The sequence below is a fragment of the Aquarana catesbeiana genome, linkage group LG04 (genome assembly GCF_042186555.1).
Source record: "Aquarana catesbeiana isolate 2022-GZ linkage group LG04, ASM4218655v1, whole genome shotgun sequence".
In the NCBI taxonomy this organism is placed as follows: Eukaryota; Metazoa; Chordata; class Amphibia; order Anura; family Ranidae; genus Aquarana; species Aquarana catesbeiana.
Genome location: NC_133327.1, coordinates 33,777,427 through 33,799,541, shown reverse-complemented (window position 1 = coordinate 33,799,541; position 22,115 = coordinate 33,777,427). Strand labels below are relative to the sequence as shown.

The window sequence follows — 22,115 nt, the reverse complement described above, 5'->3', positions numbered from 1 at the left end:
ACTCCCCCCCCTCCCGCTGCCATCCGGTGCTTCTCTGGGCTCCCCCGTGCCATCGGGGGCCCGGAGAAAGAATCGGCCATAGCCAGATGAGGACGATAGAGATGAGGACGATAGAGATGACTGGTGACCAGATGGTCACCAGTCATGTCTATGACTATCGGAGGCCTGGGCGCGACGTTATGACGTCACGCCCGGGTACCCAGAAATAAACAAAGCCGAGATCGGTGAATTTTTTTTTCCGATCTCATGCTTTCCAGCCTGGAGGAGAGATGTGGGGTCTTATTGACCCCACATCTGTCCATAAAGAGGACCCGTCACATAGAGTCCTATTACAAGGGATGTTTACATTCCTTGTAATAGAAATAAAAGTGATCAAAGAAAAAAAATGTAAAAAAAAGTGTAAAAATAAAAAAAATTAAGTAAAATAAAAAATAAAATATAAAAAAAAAAAATTTAAAACGCCCCTGTCCCCGGTAGCTCGCGCTCAGAAGCGAACGCACACATAAGTCCAGCCCACATATGTAAACGCCGCTCAAACCACACATGTGAGGTATTGTCGCATGCATTAGAGCGTGTACAACAATTCTAGCACTAGATCTCCTCTGTAACTCTAAACTGGTAACCTGTAAAAAATTTTAAAGCGTCACCTATGGAGATTTTTAAGTAATGAAGTTTGGTGCCATTCCATGATTTGCGCAATTTTAAAGCATGATATGTTAGGTATCTATTTACTCTGCGTAACTTCATCTTTCACATTATACAAAAAAATTGGGCTAACTTTACGGTTTTGTTATTTTTTAATTCATGAAACCGTTTTTTTTCCAAAAAAAAGGCGTTTGAAAAATGATTGCGCAAATACCGTGTTAGATAAAAAGTTGCAATGACCGCCATTTTATTCCCTAGGGTGTCTGCTAAAAAAACATATATAATGTTTGGGGGTTCTGAGTAATTTTCTAGCAAAAAAAAAAAAATGATGATTTTTACATGAAGGAGAGAAGTGTCAGAAAAGGCCCGGTATGATGATGCGGGCGCCAGGGGGTGGGGCCGAGTCCTACATTCGGTGTCTATGGACGCCAAATGCTAGACTTGGGAGTGCGCCCCCAAGGTAACCCCCCGGGAGATCGCTTTTCCTAGGGGGTTATACGATGCGGGGAGGATCCGAGAGAGCCGCTGAGGGACCCCAGAAGTCGAGGATCAGGGGCCACTCTGTGCAAAATGAACTGCACAGTGGAGGTAAGTATGATATGTTTGTTATTTTTTTTTAAAAATGAAAAAGTAGCTTTACATTCACTTTAAAAACAGGCCTCACCACGTGAATATAGTTACATAGTTTCATAGTAGGTGAGGTTGAAAAAGGACACAAGTCCATCAAGTCCATCCTATGTGTGTGATTATGTGTCAGTAATACATTTTATATCCCTGTATGTTGTGGTCGTTCAGGTGATTATCTAATAGTTTTTTTAAATTATCAATGCTCCCCGCTGAGACCACCGCCTGTGGAAGGGAACGCCACATCCTTGCCGCTCTTACAGTAAAGAACCCTCTACGTAGTTTAAGGTTAAACCTCTTTTCTTCTAATTTTAATGAGTGGCCACGAGTCTTGTTAAACTCCCTTCCGCAAAAAAGTTTTATCCCTATTGTGGGGTCACCAGTACAGTATTTGTAAATTGAAATCATATCCCCTCTCAAGCGTCTCTTCTCCAGAGAGAATAAGTTCAGTGCTCGCAACCTTTCCTCATAACTAAGATCCTCCAGACCCTTTATTAGCTTTGTTGCCCTTCTTTGTACTGGCCCCATTTCCAGTACATCCTTCCTCTAGGTGCAGCTGGACCAGAATCTTTGTAGAGCGGGAGAATTATCGTTTTATCTCTGGAGTTGATCCCCTCTTTAATGCCAATATTCTGTTTGCTTTGTTAGCAGCAGATTGCCATTGCATGCCATTGCTGAGTTTATCATCTACTAGGACCCCCAGGTCTTTTTCCATCCTAGATTCCCCCAGAGGTTCTCCCCCCAGTGTATAGATTGCATTCGTATATTTGCAACTCAGGTGCATTATTTTACATTTTTCCACATTAATCCTCATTTGCCATGTAGTCGCCCACCCCATTAATTTGTTCAGATCTTTTTGCAAGGTTTCCACATTCTGCGGAGAAGTTATTGCCCTGCTTAGCTTAGTATCGTCTGCAAATACAGAGATTGAACTGTTTATCCCATCCTCCAGGTCGTTTATGAACAAATTAAATAGGATTGGTCCCAGCACAGAACCCTGGGGAACCCCACTACCCACCCCTGACCATTCCGAGTACTCCCCATTTATCACAACCCTCTGAACTCGCCCTTGTAGCCAGTTTTCAATCCATGTACTCACCCTATGGTCCATGCCAACGCACCTTATTTTGTACAGTAAACATTTATGGGGAACTGTGTCAAATGCTTTTGCAAAACCAGATACACCACGTCTACGGGCCTTCCTTTATCTAGATGGCAACTCACCTCCTCATAGAAGGTTAATAGATTGGTTTGGCAAGAACGATTCTTCATGAATCCATGCTGATTACTGCTAATGATATCATTCTTATTACTAAAATCTTGTATATAGTCCCTTATCATCCCCTCCAAGAGTTTACATACTATTGATGTTAGGCTAACTGGTCTGTAATTCCCAGGGATGTATTCTGGGCCCTTTTTAAATATTGGTGCTACATTGGCTTTTTTTTTTCAGCTGGTACCATTCCAGTCAGTAAAAATTAGGAACAATGGCCTGGAAATTACTTGACTGAGTTCCCTAAGTAACCTCGGATACAAGCCATCTGTTCCCGTGATTTATTTATGAGCCTCCATGATTGAAAGAAATAAAGTCCAATGAATGAAAGGGGTGGGCCAGGGTCAGTAAGGTCAGGGAGGAAAGCACTATATGATGCTGGATGTCCTCCAGCCAGGAAATCAGGTGGGCTCTAATTTGCTGCAGCATCTAATGCACAGTGTGAGAAGCTCACAGTTCACTATCGTTGGTGCAGAGGTTGTGTGTGGCAACGTACCTCCAGATTATAGTTGGAGATGGGGCTGTGTGTGGACATGTGTACAGACTCTCCTTCTCCAGTGACTATCGGTGAGGAAAGATAGGAGAGGGAATGCCAGTAAGCAAAGTATTAGCGGGTCAGGGGGCCCCCATTGCAGAGCTGCTGTCACATTGCCTTGAATGGAACCGTGGTTTCTTTAGGACATAAGGCAGGGGTAGGCAACCTTGGCCCACGAGTTGTGGTGAAACTACAAGTCCCATGAGGCATTGCAAGACCCTGACAATCACAGGCATGACTCCTAGAGGCAGAGGCATGATGGGATTTGTAGTTTCACCACAGCTGGAGGGACAAGACTGCCTACCTCTGACATAAAGCTTTAGAGCAGCAGGCTGTGGTGACATACACTCCTGAACAGAACACACCTGCTATCTCTGATCTCTCCTTTGGCCGGATCTCTTTGTAGGACTTCCTGGCTCTGCACACCTGCTGCACATATTATGAGAGGATCCCACGTTCTGTGTTCTCTTATTTGTTTTAGGTTATGGAAAACACTAAGGAAGGAATGTTAAATCAGGAAAACCAAAGACGCCAAGTTGCCCGGAATGCAGGCAGACTCTGCAAGAGACACTGTGACATACAAAGTCAGGGAGGATAAGGAAGTCCATCGGGCTCAAACTGCAATCAGGTGTTGGGGTGGGCTGACCTTTTATCACCTTCAATAAATAAGAATTAAAAAAAAAACAGTGAAAGGAACCAAAATGTGTGTAAAAACTGGATGTGTTCTGATGAGATTTTAATATAGTACAGTGCATCCGGAAAGTATTCACAGCGCTTCACTTTTTCCACATTTTGTTATGTCACAGCCTTATTCCAAAATGGATTACATTTAATTATTTTCCTCAAAATTCTACAAACAATACCCCATAATGACAATACGAAAGAAGTTTGTTTGAAATCTTTGTAATTTAAATCCCCCCCCCCCCCCCGGCACTTAAACCCCCCTCCCCGGCACTTAAACCCCCCTCGTGACCAGATCAATTTTCAGCTTTCAGTGCTCTCACACTTTGAATGACAATTACTCAGTCATGTAATACTGTACCCAAATGAATTTTTTGTCCTTTTTTTCATACAGATAGAGCTTTCTTTTGGTGGTATTTGATCACCTCTGGGTTTTTTATTTATTGCGCTATAAATGAAAAAAGACCAAAAATTTGGAAAAAAAAAAAACACATTTTTCTTAGTTTCTATGATAAAATTTTGCAAATTATTAATTTTTCTTCGTAAATTTTGGCCACAATTTATACTGCTACATATCTTTGGTAAAAATACCCAAATTAGTGGATATTATTTGGTCTGTGTGAAAGTTAGAGAGTCTACAAGTTGTGGTGCAAATCATAAAAATTGATCACACCTGATGTACTGACGGCCTATCTCATTTCTTGCCACCCGAACAAGTCAGGACAGTACAAATACCCCCCAAATGACCACTTTTTTGAAAGTAGACATTCCAAGGTATTTAGTAAGATGCATGGTGAGGTTTTTGATGTTGTCATTGTTTCCCCACAATTCTTTGCAAAATGAAGATTTTTTTTTTTCTCCTTAAAATTGTCATTGTAATTGGTTATCTCTCTCACATGGCATGTGTATACCACAAATGACACCCCAAAATACATTCTGCTACTCCTCCTGAGTATTACGATACCACATGTGTGGGACTTTTTCACAGCCTGGCCACATAGAGAGGTCCAACATGCAGGGAGCGCCATCACGTGTTCTAGGAGCATAAATGACACATCTAACTTGTTGACTACCTATTACACTTTTGAAGGCCGTGGAGCACCAGGACAATGACACGTGACACTGATGACAGATGGCACTGATACCTGGCACTGATGTGGCACTGATGATAGATGGCACTGATATGTGGCACTGATGACAGATGGCACTAATATGTGGCACTGATGATCCGTGGCACTGATGACAGATGGCACTAATACGTGGCAATGATGATAGATGGCACTAATACATGGCACTGATGACAGATGGAACTAATACGTGGCACTGATGACAGGTGGCACTAATACGTGGCACTGATGACACGTGGCACTGATGACAGATAGCACTGATGACACATGGCACTGATAATAGATGGCACTAATATGTTGCACTGATGACACGTGACACTGATGACAGATAGCACTAATACGTGGCACTGATGACCTATGGCACTAATAGGTGGCACTGATGACCTGTGACACTGATGTGGCACTGATGACAGATGGCACTGACAGGTACTGTGGGCACTGTATTTTCTATTTTTTTTTTCACTCACGCTGCAGCCATTCGCTCTCCCTTCTGACATGCTGTCTCTGTGTGAGGAGAGAGAGCCGGCAATGAGAGATGATCTCATATGTTTACATATGAGATCATCTCTCATTGGATACTCAGATCGAGTGCTAAATGGCCGCTGTTTTTAGCACGATCTGTGATTGGCTGTGTCCAAGGGACATGGCCAACACAAAATTTCCCCGATGTGCACCAGTGGGCGCGCGCATCGCGGAAGTAAACAGGAGGACGTCCAGGGACGCCCTCCCGGCAATTGGAGTCCGCGCTGTAGCCGTCTTTCAGCTATAGCGCGGACACCTAGTGGTTAAAAAGTAAAAAATGAACAAATCCCATGTACATAAGTATTCATAGCATTAAATTAAATTGAGCTCAGGTGCATCCTGTTTCCACTGATCATCCTGGAGATGTTTCTACAACTTGATTGGAGTCCACCTGTGGTAAATTCAGTAGATTGGACATGATTTGGAAAGGCACACGCCTGTCTATATAAGGTCACACAGTTAACAGTGCATGTCAGAGCACAAACCAAGCCATAAGTCCATGGATTTGTCCGTAGACCTCTCAGACAGGATTGTATGCAGGGACAGATCTGAGGAAGGGTACAGAAACATGTCTGCAGTATTGAAGGTCCCAATGAGAACAGTAGCCTCCATCATCCGTAAATGGAAGAAGTTTGGAACCACCAAGACTCTTCCTAGAGTGGGCCGTTCGGCCAAACTGAGTGATCGGGGGAGAAGGGTCTTAGTCAGGGAGATGACCAAGAACCAGATGGTCACTCTGATAGAGCTCCAGCATTTCTCTGTAGAGGGGTGCACCTTCCAGAAAAACAACCATCTCTGCAGCACTCCACCAATCAGGCCTGTATGGTAGAGTGGCCAGATGAATGCCACTCCTCAGTAAAAGTCACATGAGAGCCTGAAGTTTGCCAAAAGGCAACTGAAGGACTCTCAGAACATAAGAAACAAAGTTCTCAGGTTTGATGAAACAAAGATTGAACTCTTTGGCCTGATTGGCAAGCGTCATGTCTGGAGGAAACCAGGCACCGCTCATCACCTGGCCAATACCATCCCTACAGTGAAGCATGGTGGTGGCAGCATCATGTTGTGGGGATGTTTTTCAGTGGCAGGAACTGGGAGACTAGTCAGGATCGAGGGAAAGATGAATGCAGCAATGTACAGAAACATTCTTGATGAAAACCTGCTCCAGAGCGCTCTGGACCTCAGACTGGGGGGAAGGTTAATTTTCCAACAGGACAACGACCCTAACCAGACAACCAAGATAACAAAGGAGTAGCTACGGGACAACTCTGTGAATGTCCTTGATTGGCCCAGCCAGAGACCAGACTTGAACCCGATTGAACATCTCTAGAGAGATCTGAAAATGGCTGTGCATCGACGCTCCCCATCCAACCTGATGGAGCTTGAGAGGTCCCGCAAAGAAGAATGGGAGAAACTGCCCAAAAATAGGTGTGCCAAGCTTGTAGCATCATATTTAAAAAGACTTGAGGCTGTAATTGGTGCCAAAGATGCTTCAACAAAGTACTGAGCAAAGGCTGTGAATACTTAATGTACATGGGATTTTTTTAGCTTTTATTTTTAATACAATTGCAAAGATTTCAAACAAACTTTTTTCAAGTTGTCATGATGGGGTATTGTTTGTAGATTGTGGGATAAGGCTGTAACATAAAATGTGGAAAATGTAAAGTGCTGTGATTACTTTCGAGGAGCATTGTAAAATACAGAGAAAGTGTTCATGGCTCAAGAAAATGAGCTGTATCCAGTGCACTTCCCCTGTCTGCCTGTAGAGGGCTCAGCACAGCTACATGTAGACACAGGATGTAAACAAACACCATATGGCACTGTGACCTGTCAGTGAACACAACAGACCGGTGTTCTGTCAGATTAGGCGACCCGTCAGAATGTGTAACGGAAGTGACATTCTGTCACCGCCATCTTGCTACACCCCGCACTCCTCCATAGTAAGGATACACTGAGAAGGCGGCAAGCGGACATCTTGTTACACCCACCGAAGTTTTGCATTTTACACTTATTTTTAAACAGTAAAGTGAGTTTATATAGTGAAATCCAGTACTTAGAACTCTGTGTGACTGGTTAGATGTTAAATTTTAATATTCAACATGTAACCTGTCAGACGGAGTTCTAAGTACTGGATTTCATTATATAAACTCTGAGAAACACCGGCCCAGCACACTGCAATCCTGTACAGAACATCAATCACAATACTCTATAGAAGAGGCAATAAGAACACAAAATATCTACCCAGGAGATTTACTCACTTTATTAACTTCTTCTGATCCTACTAGATGTCAGACAATTTCTACATGGTTTCTAAACTCCATCACACTAATCATAGTACACACCGAACACGCATCATAGTACACACCGAACACGCATCATAGTACACACCGAACACGCATCATAGTACACACCGAACACGCATCATAGTACACACCGAACACGCATCATAGTACACACCGAACACGCATCATAGTACACACCGAACACACATCATAGTACACACCGAACACACATCATAGTACACACCGAACACGCATCATAGTACACACTGAACACGCATCATAGTACACACCGAACACACATCACAGTACACACTGAACACAACAACCCTGAACACACATCATGGCACACACATCATAGTACACACTGAACACGCATCATAGTACACACTGAACACGCATCATAGTACACACCGAACACGCATCACAGTACACACTGAACACAACAACCCTGAACACACATCATGGCACACACATCATAGTACACACTGAACACAACAACCCCAAACACACATCATAGTACACACATCATAGTACACACTGAACACAACCCCGAACACACACCATAGTACACACATCATAGTACACACTAAACACAACAACCCTGAACACACATCATGGCACACACACCATAGTACACACATCATAGCACACACTGAATACAACAACCCCGAACACACATCATAGTACACACATCATAGTACACACTGAACACAACAACATGAACAGACACCATAGTACACACATCATAGTACACACTGAACACAACAGCCCCGAACACACATCATAGTACACACTGAACACAACCATAGTACACCCCGAACACACATCATAGTACACACATCACAGTACACACTGAACACAACAACCCCGAACACACATCATAGTACACACATCATAGTACACACTGAACACAACAACCCCGAACACACATCATAGTACACACTGAACACAACAACCCCGAACACACATCATAGTACACACATCATAGTACACACTGAACACAACAACCCCAAACACACATCATAGTACACACTGAACACAACAACCCCGAACACACATCATAGTACACACATCATAGTACACACTGAACACAACAACCCCAAACACACATCATAGTACACACTGAACACAACAACCCCGAACACACATCATAGTACACACATCATAGTACACACTGAACACAACAACCCCAAACACACATCATAGTACACACTGAACACAACAACCCCGAACACACATCATAGTACACACATCATAGTACACACTGAACACAACAACCCCAAACACACATCATAGTACACACTGAACACAACAACCCCGAACACACATCATAGTACACACTCATCATAGTATACACACAACATAGTATACACATCATGGCACACACACCCACCCACCACAGCACACACATCATAGCACACACATCATAGCGTACACACACATCATGGCACACACATACCATAGCACACACACCACAGTATATACACATCATGGCACACATCATAGTACACACACCGTGTCACATACATCATAGTACACACACACCACACACATTATAGTACACACACCACAGCAACACATCATAGTACACACACCACGACACACACATCATGGCACACACAACACATCATAGTACACACACATCATAGTACACACACACCATACACATCATAGTACACACACATCATTGCACAGACGTCATAGTACACACACCACAGCACACACATCATTGTACAGACGTCATAGTACACACACCACAGCACACACATCATTGTACAGACGTCATAGTACACACACCACAGGACAACCGTCACAGTACACACACACACCATGGCGCACACACCTCATACTACACGCACCACGGCGTACACATAATACTACATCTACCACGGCACACACGTCATAGCACACACACACCATGGCACACACACCACGGCACACACACCCACACAATAGTACACACACACCACAGCACGCACACCATAGTACGCACAATAGGGCATAGACATCATAGTACACACACACACACACACACACAATAGGGCGCACACACCCCACAGCACGCACAATAGGGCACACACACATCATACTACACACACCACGGCACACACATCATAGTATACACGCACCATAGTACATACAATAAAATAAAAAATAAATTTCGCGCAATATTAAGTGAAAAATAAAGAATAAGGATATTAAGAATATAGTGTATATAAATATATTGTGGAACACTGTTGTCTGTTAGGTGGTAGTGTTAAAATCTCTCTTATATACTATAATGATCGCTACTTTTACTCAAAAAAGTGAGGCTTAAATAGCAATAAATACTGAAATACTCCTCATACCACCCTATAACTAGTATGCATAAATAAATAATGACATAATGCATAAAAATTCGTGCATAAAAATATTTCCAGTATGTAAATCGTATATGGTCTTCTAAAATCCACAATCAAAAAACTGTGCAATAAAACATATGTGCAACCTTAAAAGATATACATTCCAATTTATGTGAAAAGTCCGTTTTGTTGCTACAATTGTTTGTAGATATTCTAGTGCCAAAGTGATTAAAATAAAAATAGGTGAATATTTATATATAAAAACCAACTGTGAATAGTTCTTCTGATATTGAAAAGTATAATGTAGTAAAAATCTATCTTTCTGCTGCTGGTGTCTCTCAGTATGGTCTCACAGAACTCTCACCTTGCATTAGTAGTAATCAGGCATTCAGTAATATGTCTTTAAGGTGTGGGAGTGGTCTCTGGCAGCTTTCTCTTTCTATGTTATTTTCTCTCCTCCAACGTTCCCTCTCTGCAGCTCCACTCTAGTGAACTCAGTATGGGGGAGATAAAATAGGGAGGGGGGAGAAGAAAGAGGCTCCACTAGTGCATTAAACTTTTAAAATCAAAGGGGGAATATTTATTTGGTGTTACTCTTACATTTCTCATATTAAAAACAGGCAAAGTGAATGTAAAAAACGATCTGGCGTTCTCAGCGCCCTCTCACTTGTGCTTCAGATTCAGTGTGTTGCTCCAGCCAATCCCTACGCGTTACGACACCGTCACGTGTCTTCATCTGGGGAACCGGATTGGCTGTTCTATGTATGCTTATATATGATAGAGCCGGAAGTTGCGGAGCCGCCATTTTGCTTATGGTCAGTGTGGTTTTGGTTCGGCGGCCATTTTTCTTTAGTTTTAGGAGGATTCTTTCTCTATAGTTTGGACTTTAATGTGTGCGGCCATTTTTTTGGTGGTATTCCTCCATATTCGAGTATATTACCGCTGTTTAATATTACAAACGTAGTTGTATTATAAGATTTTTGGAAAGAGTGACCATTTCTATTGCCAAAGTATTTGCTGCTATTGTTTTATATATCTACAAGTGTGAGTTATGCATACTAAATGGTGAATTAATGCAATCACACTCTCAAATTAATTAATATAGATTAATATAAAATTCCTTTTTTACATATATGAAGCAGGTTCGAGAGTGCTCTGGTAACTGTACCAGTTACTGTTATATAAAGTAAAATACAAATAGGTACATTTTAATTAAACAATTATTACATATCTTGCATTAAATACATATACATCACCACTATACTCTTTTACAATATATTTTCTAATTACCCTGTGATACAGGCTAATTATGTAATAGTGAGTAAATTAATGTTTAAAATATGTGATTCCGCATAATAAATGTAAATTTTTTATTAGACTATTAAAAAGATTATTATTAAAAAATAATTGGTTCTCGTATAAAATAGGTCTAATATTTATATTAAAATATTAAAAATTATTTAAAAAACAATTTAAATCGAACTCTACGTTCAGTCCCCCTGGCACCAAAGTACGTAAGGAGTGTATCCATTTGGATTCTTTGCGACTAATATCTCGGACTAAGTGACTACCTCTCCAGGATGGTTTATATTTTTCTATACCCCAAAATTGGAGGTGTGCGGGGTCTTTATTGTGTACTAGTGCGAAATGTTTTGACACATTGTGTTTCGGGAAACCCAATTTTATATTTTCGGCTCTATCATATATAAGCATACATAGAACAGCCAATCCGGTTCCCCAGATGAAGACACGTGACGGTGTCGTAACGCGTAGGGATTGGCTGGAGCAACACACTGAATCTGAAGCACAAGTGAGAGGGCGCTGAGAACGCCAGATCGTTTTTTACATTCACTTTGCCTGTTTTTAATATGAGAAATGTAAGAGTAACACCAAATAAATATTCCCCCTTTGATTTTAAAAGTTTAATGCACTAGTGGAGCCTCTTTCTTCTCCCCCCTCCCTATTTTATCTCCCCCATACTGAGTTCACTAGAGTGGAGCTGCAGAGAGGGAACGTTGGAGGAGAGAAAAAAACATAGAAAGAGAAAGCTGCCAGAGACCACTCCCACACCTTAAAGACATATTACTGAATGCCTGATTACTACTAATGCAAGGTGAGAGTTCTGTGAGACCATACTGAGAGACACCAGCAGCAGAAAGATAGATTTTTACTACATTATACTTTTCAATATCAGAAGAACTATTCACAGTTGGTTTTTATATATAAATATTCACCTATTTTTATTTTAATCACTTTGGCACTAGAATATCTACAAACAATTGTAGCAACAAAACGGACTTTTCACATAAATTGGAATGTATATCTTTTAAGGTTGCACATATGTTTTATTGCACAGTTTTTTGATTGTGGATTTTAGAAGACCATATACGATTTACATACTGGAAATATTTTTATGCACGAATTTTTATGCATTATGTCATTATTTATTTATGCATACTAGTTATAGGGTGGTATGAGGAGTATTTCAGTATTTATTGCTATTTAAGCCTCACTTTTTTGAGTAAAAGTAGCGATCATTATAGTATATAAGAGAGATTTTAACACTACCACCTAACAGACAACAGTGTTCCACAATATATTTATATACACTATATTCTTAATATCCTTATTCTTTATTTTTCACTTAATATTGCGCGAAATTTATTTTTTATTTTATTTTAGTCATTAAGTGTTTGGTGTGAACACCCTTATTTTGCGGCAATATTAGTATTTACTTTGCACAGCACTATCTATTTTTCATTTGACCACTACACCATTTAATATCCACCAGCGCGAAGGACAATTTTATATTTATAGTACATACAATGCGGCAAACACATCATACTACACGCACCACGGCACAGATGCCATAGTACACACACACACCATACTACACACGCAACAGCACACACACCATAGGGCACACATCATAGCACACACACATCGTACTACACTCACCATGGCACACACATCATACTACACACACACCACGTCATAGTACACACACACACACTACGGCACACAAACCATAGTACACACACACACCATAGTACACACACATTATAGTACACACACCACAGAAAAACATCATAGTACACACACTTCATAGTACACACACACCATAGCACACACATCATGGCACAACCGTCATAGTACACACTAGGGCACACATGCCATGGCACACACCTTATACATCATACTACACGCACCACGGCGTACACATCACACTACACACGCATCATACTACACGCACCATGGCACATGTCATAGCTAAGGATGAGCTCCGGTGTGTTGGCACAGCCCACGTGCAGAGCCCACCAGGAAGTCGGCACTGCGCTGCACTAATCACAAACAGTGAGACATTGTCCCAATGCGCTGCTGCAGAGATCAGGAAATGTCTCACTGCCTGTGATTAGCGCAGCGCCGACTTCCGGCGGGCTCTGCACGTGGGCTGTGCCAACACACTGGAGCTCATCCTTAGTCATAGCACACCACGGCACACACACCATAGTACACACACCACACACACAATAGTACACACAATAGGGCACACACATCATAGTACACACAATAGTACACACACACAAAATAGGGTGCACACACCACCACAGCATGCACAATAGGACACACACACCATAGTACACACAATACGACACACACACACACACACCACAGCACACTGGATGTCTGACACACACAGCTCTGTCCCCAGATATGTGATCCATCATCAACTACTCTCATCCCTGAGCACAAAGAACACACCAGACACTGAGCCAACATATCCTCCACCATCACCTGTCAACAGCACAACTCCTCCCCTCTCTGGCACCTGTCACAGAATAACTCCTACCCTCTCCATTACCCCTCCTTTCTCCATCACTTGTTGTCTCCCCCTCTCCATCACCTGTCACAGCAAAACCCCTCCCATCCTCATCACCTGTCACAGCAAAACCCCTCCCATCCTCATCACCTGTCACAGCAAAACCCCTCCCATCCTCATCACCTGTCACAGCAAAACCCCTCCCTTCTCTGTCACCTATTACAGCATTACTACTCCAATCTCCATCATCTATCACTGCAAAACCCCTCCCCTCTCCATCATCTGTGGGGGTATTGGTGATTAGACTCCAGAGTGTGCCACATCCCTAAATACAAATATAGACATAGAGGTTCTCCAGTTGTGGGACTTTATAGGCACTTCAAACACATAACAGATAAATTGATAAAAACAGATATTTATTATGAATCATCAGTAAAAAAACAGGAAAAATAAAATATACATGACATGAACAACTAAAAATACACCAACTGAAACAGCAAGATGATGATACAATCTGGTATCCTCCACCCGACGCGTTTCAGAGACTATGTGGCTCCTTCAATAGGGGTATAAGAGGTGACCTTGTAATCACTCATTGGTGTATCAAAGAACATTCCATGTTTGGTTTAAAAACAGTCTCAGGACTTTCTGCCTTTCCGCCCAATCGTAAGGAGGAGCATCCAAAAGGTGCTACACTCAACCTGGAAACACCAGGGGGCACTGAGGCCTGGCACACAGGGTCCTGCACCTATCAACCCATTCTGGAATGGCAGACCTCACACTGAGTAGTAATACCGGTATGAGTATGGGCTGGCTTTAGACAGCACAGCTAAAATGATGTGTCCTCCATAAAGGTGTACAGCAGGATGATCTGTTCTGTCATTACCCCCCTGTCAATCATCTGCCAGAGAAATCCACTTCTCTTCTTTGTCACCTGTTACGGGATTACACCCCACCCTGCTTCTCCATCACCTGTCCCGAGATGGCTTTTGTCTTCTGTCACGTCATTACATGCCTGTCCATCTCACACAGAAATCCCCTTCTCTTCTTCCTTACCTGTCACATCATTACCCCTCTCCATCTTTTATCACTGCATAACTCCTCCCCTCTGTCACTTCATTACCCCTCCCCCCTCCTTCACCTGTCACGTCATTACTCCTCCCTCTCTCCATCACCTCTCACAGCATCACCCCTCCCCCTCTCCTTCACCCGTCACGTCATTACTCCTCCCCCTCTCCTTCACCTGTCACGTCATTACTCCTCCCCCTCTCCTTCACCTGTCACATCATTACTCCTCCCCCTCTCCATCACCTGTCACGTCATTACTCCTCCCTCTCTCCATCACCTCTCACAGCATCACCCCTCCCCCTCTCCTTCACCCGTCACGTCATTACTCCTCCCCCTCTCCTTCACCTGTCACGTCATTACTCCTCTCCTTCACCTGTCACATCATTACCCCTCTCCATCTTCTATCACTGCATAACTCCTCCCCTCTGTCACTTCATTACCCCTCCCCCTTATCCATCACCTGTCACGTCACTACTCCTCTCCTTCACCTGTCACATCATTACTCCTCCCCCTCTCCTTCACCTGTCACATCATTACTCCTCCCCCTCTCCTTCACCTGTCACATCATTACTCCTCCCCCTCTCCATCACCTGTCACGTCACTACTCCTCTCCTTCACCTGTCACATCATTACTCCTCCCCCTCTCCATCACCTGTCACATTATTACTCCTCCCCCTCTCCATCACCTGTCACGTCACTACTCCTCTCCTTCACCTGTCACATCATTACCCCTCTCCATCTTCTATCACTGCATAACTCCTCCCCTCTGTCACTTCATTACCCCTCCCCCCTCCTTCACCTGTCACGTCATTACTCCTCCCTCTCTCCATCACCTCTCACAGCATCACCCCTCCCCCTCTCCTTCACCCGTCACGTCATTACTCCTCCCCCTCTCCTTCACCTGTCACGTCATTACTCCTCCCCCTCTCCTTCACCTGTCACATCATTACTCCTCCCCCTCTCCATCACCTGTCACGTCATTACTCCTCCCTCTCTCCATCACCTCTCACAGCATCACCCCTCCCCCTCTCCTTCACCCGTCACGTCATTACTCCTCCCCCTCTCCTTCACCTGTCACGTCATTACTCCTCTCCTTCACCTGTCACATCATTACCCCTCTCCATCTTCTATCACTGCATAACTCCTCCCCTCTGTCACTTCATTACCCCTCCCCCTTATCCATCACCTGTCACGTCACTACTCCTCTCCTTCACCTGTCACATCATTACTCCTCCCCCTCTCCTTCACCTGTCACATCATTACTCCTCCCCCTCTCCTTCACCTGTCACATCATTACTCCTCCCCCTCTCCATCACCTGTCACGTCACTACTCCTCTCCTTCACCTGTCACATCATTACTCCTCCCCCTCTCCATCACCTGTCACATTATTACTCCTCCCCCTCTCCATCACCTGTCACGTCACTACTCCTCTCCTTCACCTGTCACATCATTACCCCTCTCCATCTTCTATCACTGCATAACTCCTCCCCTCTGTCACTTCATTACCCCTCCCCCTTATCCATCACCTGTCACATCACTACTCCTCTCCTTCACCTGTCACATCATTACTCCTCCCCCTCTCCTTCACCTGTCACATCATTACTCCTCTCCTTCACCTGTCACATCATTACTCCTCCCCCTTTCCATCACCTGTCACATCATTACTCCTCCCCCTCTCCATCACCTGTCACATCATTACTCCTCCCCCTCTCCTTCACCTGTCACATCATTACTCCTCCCCCTCTCCTTCACCTGTCACATCATTACTCCTCCCCCTCTCCTTCACCTGTCACATCATTACTCCTCCCCCTCTCCATCACCTGTCACATCATTACTCCTCCCCCTCTCCATCACCTGTCACATCATTACTCCTCCCCCTCTCCTTCACCTGTCACATCATTACTCCTCCCCCTCTCCTTCACCTGTCACGTCATTACTCCTCTCCTTCACCTGTCACATCATTACTCCTCCCCCTCTCCATCACCTGTCACGTCACTACTCCTCTCCTTCACCTGTCACATCATTACTCCTCCCCCTCTCCTTCACCTGTCACATCATTACTCCTCCCCCTCTCCATCACCTGTCACATCATTACTCCTCCCCCTCTCTGTCACATCATTACTCCTCCCCCTCTCCATCACCTGTCACATCATTACTCCTCCCCCTCTCTGTCACATCATTACTCCTCTCCCTCTCCATCACCTGTCACATCATTACTCCTCCCTCTCTCCATCACCTCTCACAGCATCACCCCTCCCCCTCTCCTTCACCCGTCACGTCATTACTCCTCCCCCTCTCCGTCACCTGTCACATCATTACTCCTCCCCCTCTCTGTCACATCATTACTCCTCTCCCTCTCTATCACCTGTCACCTCATTACTCCTCCCCCCTCCTTCACCTGTCACATCATTACTCCTCCCCCTCTCAGTCACCTGTCACATCATTACTCCTCCCCCTCTCCATCACCTGTCACATCATTACTCCTCCCCCTCTCCATCGCCTGTCACATCATTACTCCTCCCCCTCTCCATCACCTGTCACGTCACTACTCCTCCCCCCTCCTTCACCTGTCACATCATTACTCCTCCCCCTCTCAGTCACATCATTACTCCTCTCCCTCTCTATCACCTGTCACATCATTACTCCTCCCCCTCTCCATCACCTGTCACGTCACTACTCCTCCCCCCTCCTTCACCTGTCACATCATTACTCCTCCTCCTCTCAGTCACATCATTACTCCTCTCCTTCTCTATCACCTGTCACATCATTACTCCTCCCCCTCTCCATCACCTGTCACGTCACTACTCCTCCCCCCTCCTTCACCTGTCACATCATTACTCCTCCCCCTCTCTGTCACCTATCACATCATTACTCCTCCCCCTTTCTGTCACCTGTCACGTCATTACTCCTCCCCCTCTCTGTCACCTGTCACATCATTACTCCTCCCCCTCTCTGTCACCTGTCACGTCATTACTCCTCCCCCTCTCCATCACCTGTCACATCATTACTCCTCCCCCTCTCTGTCACCTGTCACGTCATTACTCCTCCCCCTCTCCTTCACCTGTCACATCATTACTCCTCCCCCTCTCCTTCACCTGTCACATCATTACTCCTCCCCCTCTCTGTCACCTGTCACGTCATTACTCCTCCCCCTCTCCATCACCTGTCACATCATTACTCCTCCCCCTCTCTGTCACCTGTCACGTCATTACTCCTCCCCCTCTCCTTCACCTGTCACATCATTACTCCTCCCCCTCTCCATCACCCGTCACGTCATTACTAATCCCCCTCTCCATCACCTGTCATGTCACTACTCCTCTCCTTCACCTGTCACATCATTACTCCTCCCCCTCTCCATCACCTGTCACATCATTACTCCTCCCCCTCTCCGTCACCTGTCACAGCATTACTCCTCTCCCTCTCTATCACCTGTCACATCATTACTCCTCCCCCTCTCCGTCACCTGTCACAGCATTACTCCTCCCCCTCTCCGTCACCTGTCACAGCATTACTCCTCCCCCTCTCCATCACCTGTCACGTCATTACTCCTCTCCCTCTCCATCACCTGTCACATCATTACTCCTCCCCCTCTCCATCACCTGTCACGTCATTACTCCTCTCCCTCTCTATCACCTGTCACATCATTACTCCTCCCCCCTCCTTCACCTGTCACGTCACTACTCCTCCCCCCTCCTTCACCTGTCACATCATTGCTCTTCCCCCTCTCTATCACCTGTCACATCATTACTCCTCTCTATCACCTGTCACATCATTACTCCTCCCCCCTCCTTCACCTGTCACGTCATTACTCCTCTCTATCACCTGTCACATCATTACTCCTCCCCCTCTCCGTCACCTGTCACAGCATTACTCCTCTCCCTCTCTATCACCTGTCACATCATTACTCCTCCCCCTCTCCGTCACCTGTCACATCATTACTCCTCCCCCTCTCCGTCACCTGTCACATCATTACTCCTCCCCCTCTCTGTCACATCATTACTCCTCTCCCTCTCTATCACCTGTCACATCATTACTCCTCCCCCCTCCTTCACCTGTCACATCATTACTCCTCCCCCTCTCAGTCACCTGTCACCTCACTACTCCTCTCCTTCACCTGTCACATCATTACTCCTCTCCCTCTCTATCACCTGTCACATCATTACTCCTCCCCCCCTCCTTCACCGGTCACGTCATTACTCCTCCCCCTCTCCATCACCTGTCACATCATTACTCCTCCCCCTCTCCATCACCTGTCACATCATTACTCCTCCCCCTCTCCGTCACCTGTCACATCATTACTCCTCCCCCTCTCTGTCACATCATTACTCCTCTCCCTCTCTATCACCTGTCACATCATTACTCCTCCCCCTCTCTGTCACCTCTCACATCATTACTCCTCCCCCTCTCCTTCACCCGTCACGTCATTACTCCTCCCCCTCTCCGTCACCTGTCACATCATTACTCCTCCCCCTCTCCATCACCTGTCACGTCACTACTCCTCTCCTTCACCTGTCACATCATTACTCCTCCCCCTATCCATCACCTGTCACAGCATTACTCCTCTCCCTCTCTATCACCTGTCACATCATTACTCCTCCCCCTCTCCGTCACCTGTCACAGCATTACTCCTCCCCCTCTCCATCACCTGTCACATCATTACTCCTCCCCCTCTCCATCACCTGTCACGTCATTACTCCTCTCCCTCTCTATCACCTGTCACATCATTACTCCTCCCCCCTCCTTCACCTGTCACGTCATTACTCCTCTCCATCACCTGTCACAGCATTGCTCTTCCCCCTCTCTATCACCTGTCACATCATTACTCCTCCCCCTCTCCGTCACCTGTCACAGCATTACTCCTCTCCCTCTCTATCACCTGTCACATCATTACTCCTCCCCCTCTCCGTCACCTGTCACATCATTACTCCTCCCCCTCTCCGTCACCTGTCACATCATTACTCCTCCCCCTCTCCGTCACCTGTCACATCATTACTCCTCCCCCTCTCCGTCACCTGTCACAGCATTACTCCTCTCCCTCTCTATCACCTGTCACATCATTACTCCTCCCCCCTCCTTCACCTGTCACATCATTACTCCTCCCCCTCTCAGTCACCTGTCACCTCACTACTCCTCTCCTTCACCTGTCACATCATTACTCCTCCCCCTCTCTGTCACATCATTACTCCTCTCCCTCTCTATCACCTGTCACATCATTACTCCTCCCCCTCTCTGTCACCTCTCACATCATTACTCCTCCCCCTCTCTGTCACCTCTCACATCATTACTCCTCCCCCTCTCTGTCACCTCTCACATCATTACTCCTCCCCCTCTCTGTCACCTGTCACATCATTACTCCTCCCCCTCTCCATCACCTGCCACGTCATTACTCCTCCCCCTCTCTGTCACATCATTACTCCTCTCCCTCTCTATCACCTGTCACATCATTACTCCTCCCCCTCTCTGTCACCTCTCACATCATTACTCCTCCCCCTCTCCGTCACCTGTCACATCATTACTCCTCCCCCTCTCCGTCACCTGTCACATCATTACTCCTCTCCCTCTCCATCACCTGTCACATCATTACTCCTCCCCCTCTCTGTCACATCATTACTCCTCTCCCTCTCTATCACCTGTCACATCATTACTCCTCCCCCTCTCTGTCACCTCTCACATCATTACTCCTCCCCCTCTCCGTCACCTGTCACATCATTACTCCTCCCCCTCTCCGTCACCTGTCACATCATTACTCCTCTCCCTCTCTATCACCTGTCACATCATTACTCCTCCCCCTCTCTGTCACATCATTACTCCTCTCCCTCTCTATCACCTGTCACATCATTACTCCTCCCCCTCTCTGTCACCTCTCACATCATTACTCCTCCCCCTCTCCGTCACCTGTCACATCATTACTCCTCTCCCTCTCTATCACCTGTCACATCATTACTCCTCCCCCTCTCTGTCACATCATTACTCCTCCCCCTCTCTGTCACATCATTACTCCTCTCCCTCTCTATCACCTGTCACATCATTACTCCTCCCCCTCTCTGTCACCTCTCACATCATTACTCCTCCCCCTCTCCGTCACCTGTCACATCATTACTCCTCCCCCTCTCCGTCACCTGTCACATCATTACTCCTCTCCCTCTCTATCACCTGTCACATCATTACTCCTCCCCCTCTCTGTCACATCATTACTCCTCCCCCTCTCTGTCACCTCTCACATCATTACTCCTCCCCCTCTCTGTCACCTGTCACGTCATTACTCCTCCCCCTCTCCATCACCTGTCACATCATTACTCCTCCCCCTCTCTGTCACCTGTCACATCTTTACTCCTCCCCCTCTCTATCACATTATTACTCCTCCCCCTCTGCATCACCTGTCACATCATTACTCCTCCCCCTCACCTGTCACATCATTACTCCTCCCCCTCTCCATCACATCATCACTCCTCCCCCTCTTCGTCACAACATGCCCCCCCCCTCCCCCCAATTCTATATGACACTATCCCTAGAACTCTCACACAATGTCCTTTGATAGTTTTGGGGAGTCAGGCCCCTCCACTCCCAGTCTGGGTGTCAGGCTCCTCCCTCTTCTCTCCAGGCCACGCCCACTTCTCTCTAGGTCCCGCCCACTTCTCTCCAGGCCCCTGGGGTCGCCCCGGCCCCCCTCTCACCGTACGTGCCGCCTCAGCCCAGGTCCGGCCCTTCTTCTTCCTCCGCCGTTTCCTCCTCTTCCGCCGGGCGGCGTCTCTGACCGTGTTGTGCGGCATGGCGGCCTCCGCTCTTTTCACCGCCCCGCCGCCGCCGCCACCACCGAGGCCATACCAAGGCCGCTACTGTACGGAGGGCAGCGGGGGTCATGTGACAGTGACGTCACCTACTGTACGGCGCCTGTCAGGTGGAGGGGCGGGGCGACAAGAGGTCGCGAAGGGGCGGGAACCAATGGGGCCGTGACGTCACCCTGTTTTGACCTTCCGTCAGAAGGAGAGGGCGGGAATTCGCGGCCGAGCTGCGCACGCGCAGTGGCCGTGGAGACCATTCGCTAGAGGCTAGACAACCGTTGCTAGGCAGCGTCAGCAAGCTGTACAGTTATTAGAGTGTGGAGATCCGCCACCAATAGTAGAGAGCTGTGTACTCCATGCTTCTCTAGTAAGCCCCCCCACCACAGCTGTCCTCCATAACCACATGAAGATCACAC

General features: G+C 46.0%; 1 protein-coding gene across 1 annotated transcript in view; it reads right to left on the bottom strand.

Moving 5' to 3' along the window:
* The window catches only part of ASXL2 (ASXL transcriptional regulator 2), a 151,162-nt gene extending 129,352 nt beyond the window's left edge, over window positions 1-21,810 (bottom strand). Inside the window, exon 1 of the mRNA XM_073624982.1 lies at window positions 21,592-21,810. Coding sequence (XP_073481083.1) covers window positions 21,592-21,687 — 96 coding nt within the window. The 5' untranslated portion in view covers window positions 21,688-21,810. The remainder of the gene's footprint in view (window positions 1-21,591) is intronic.
* Window positions 21,811-22,115: the final 305 nt, after the last annotated feature.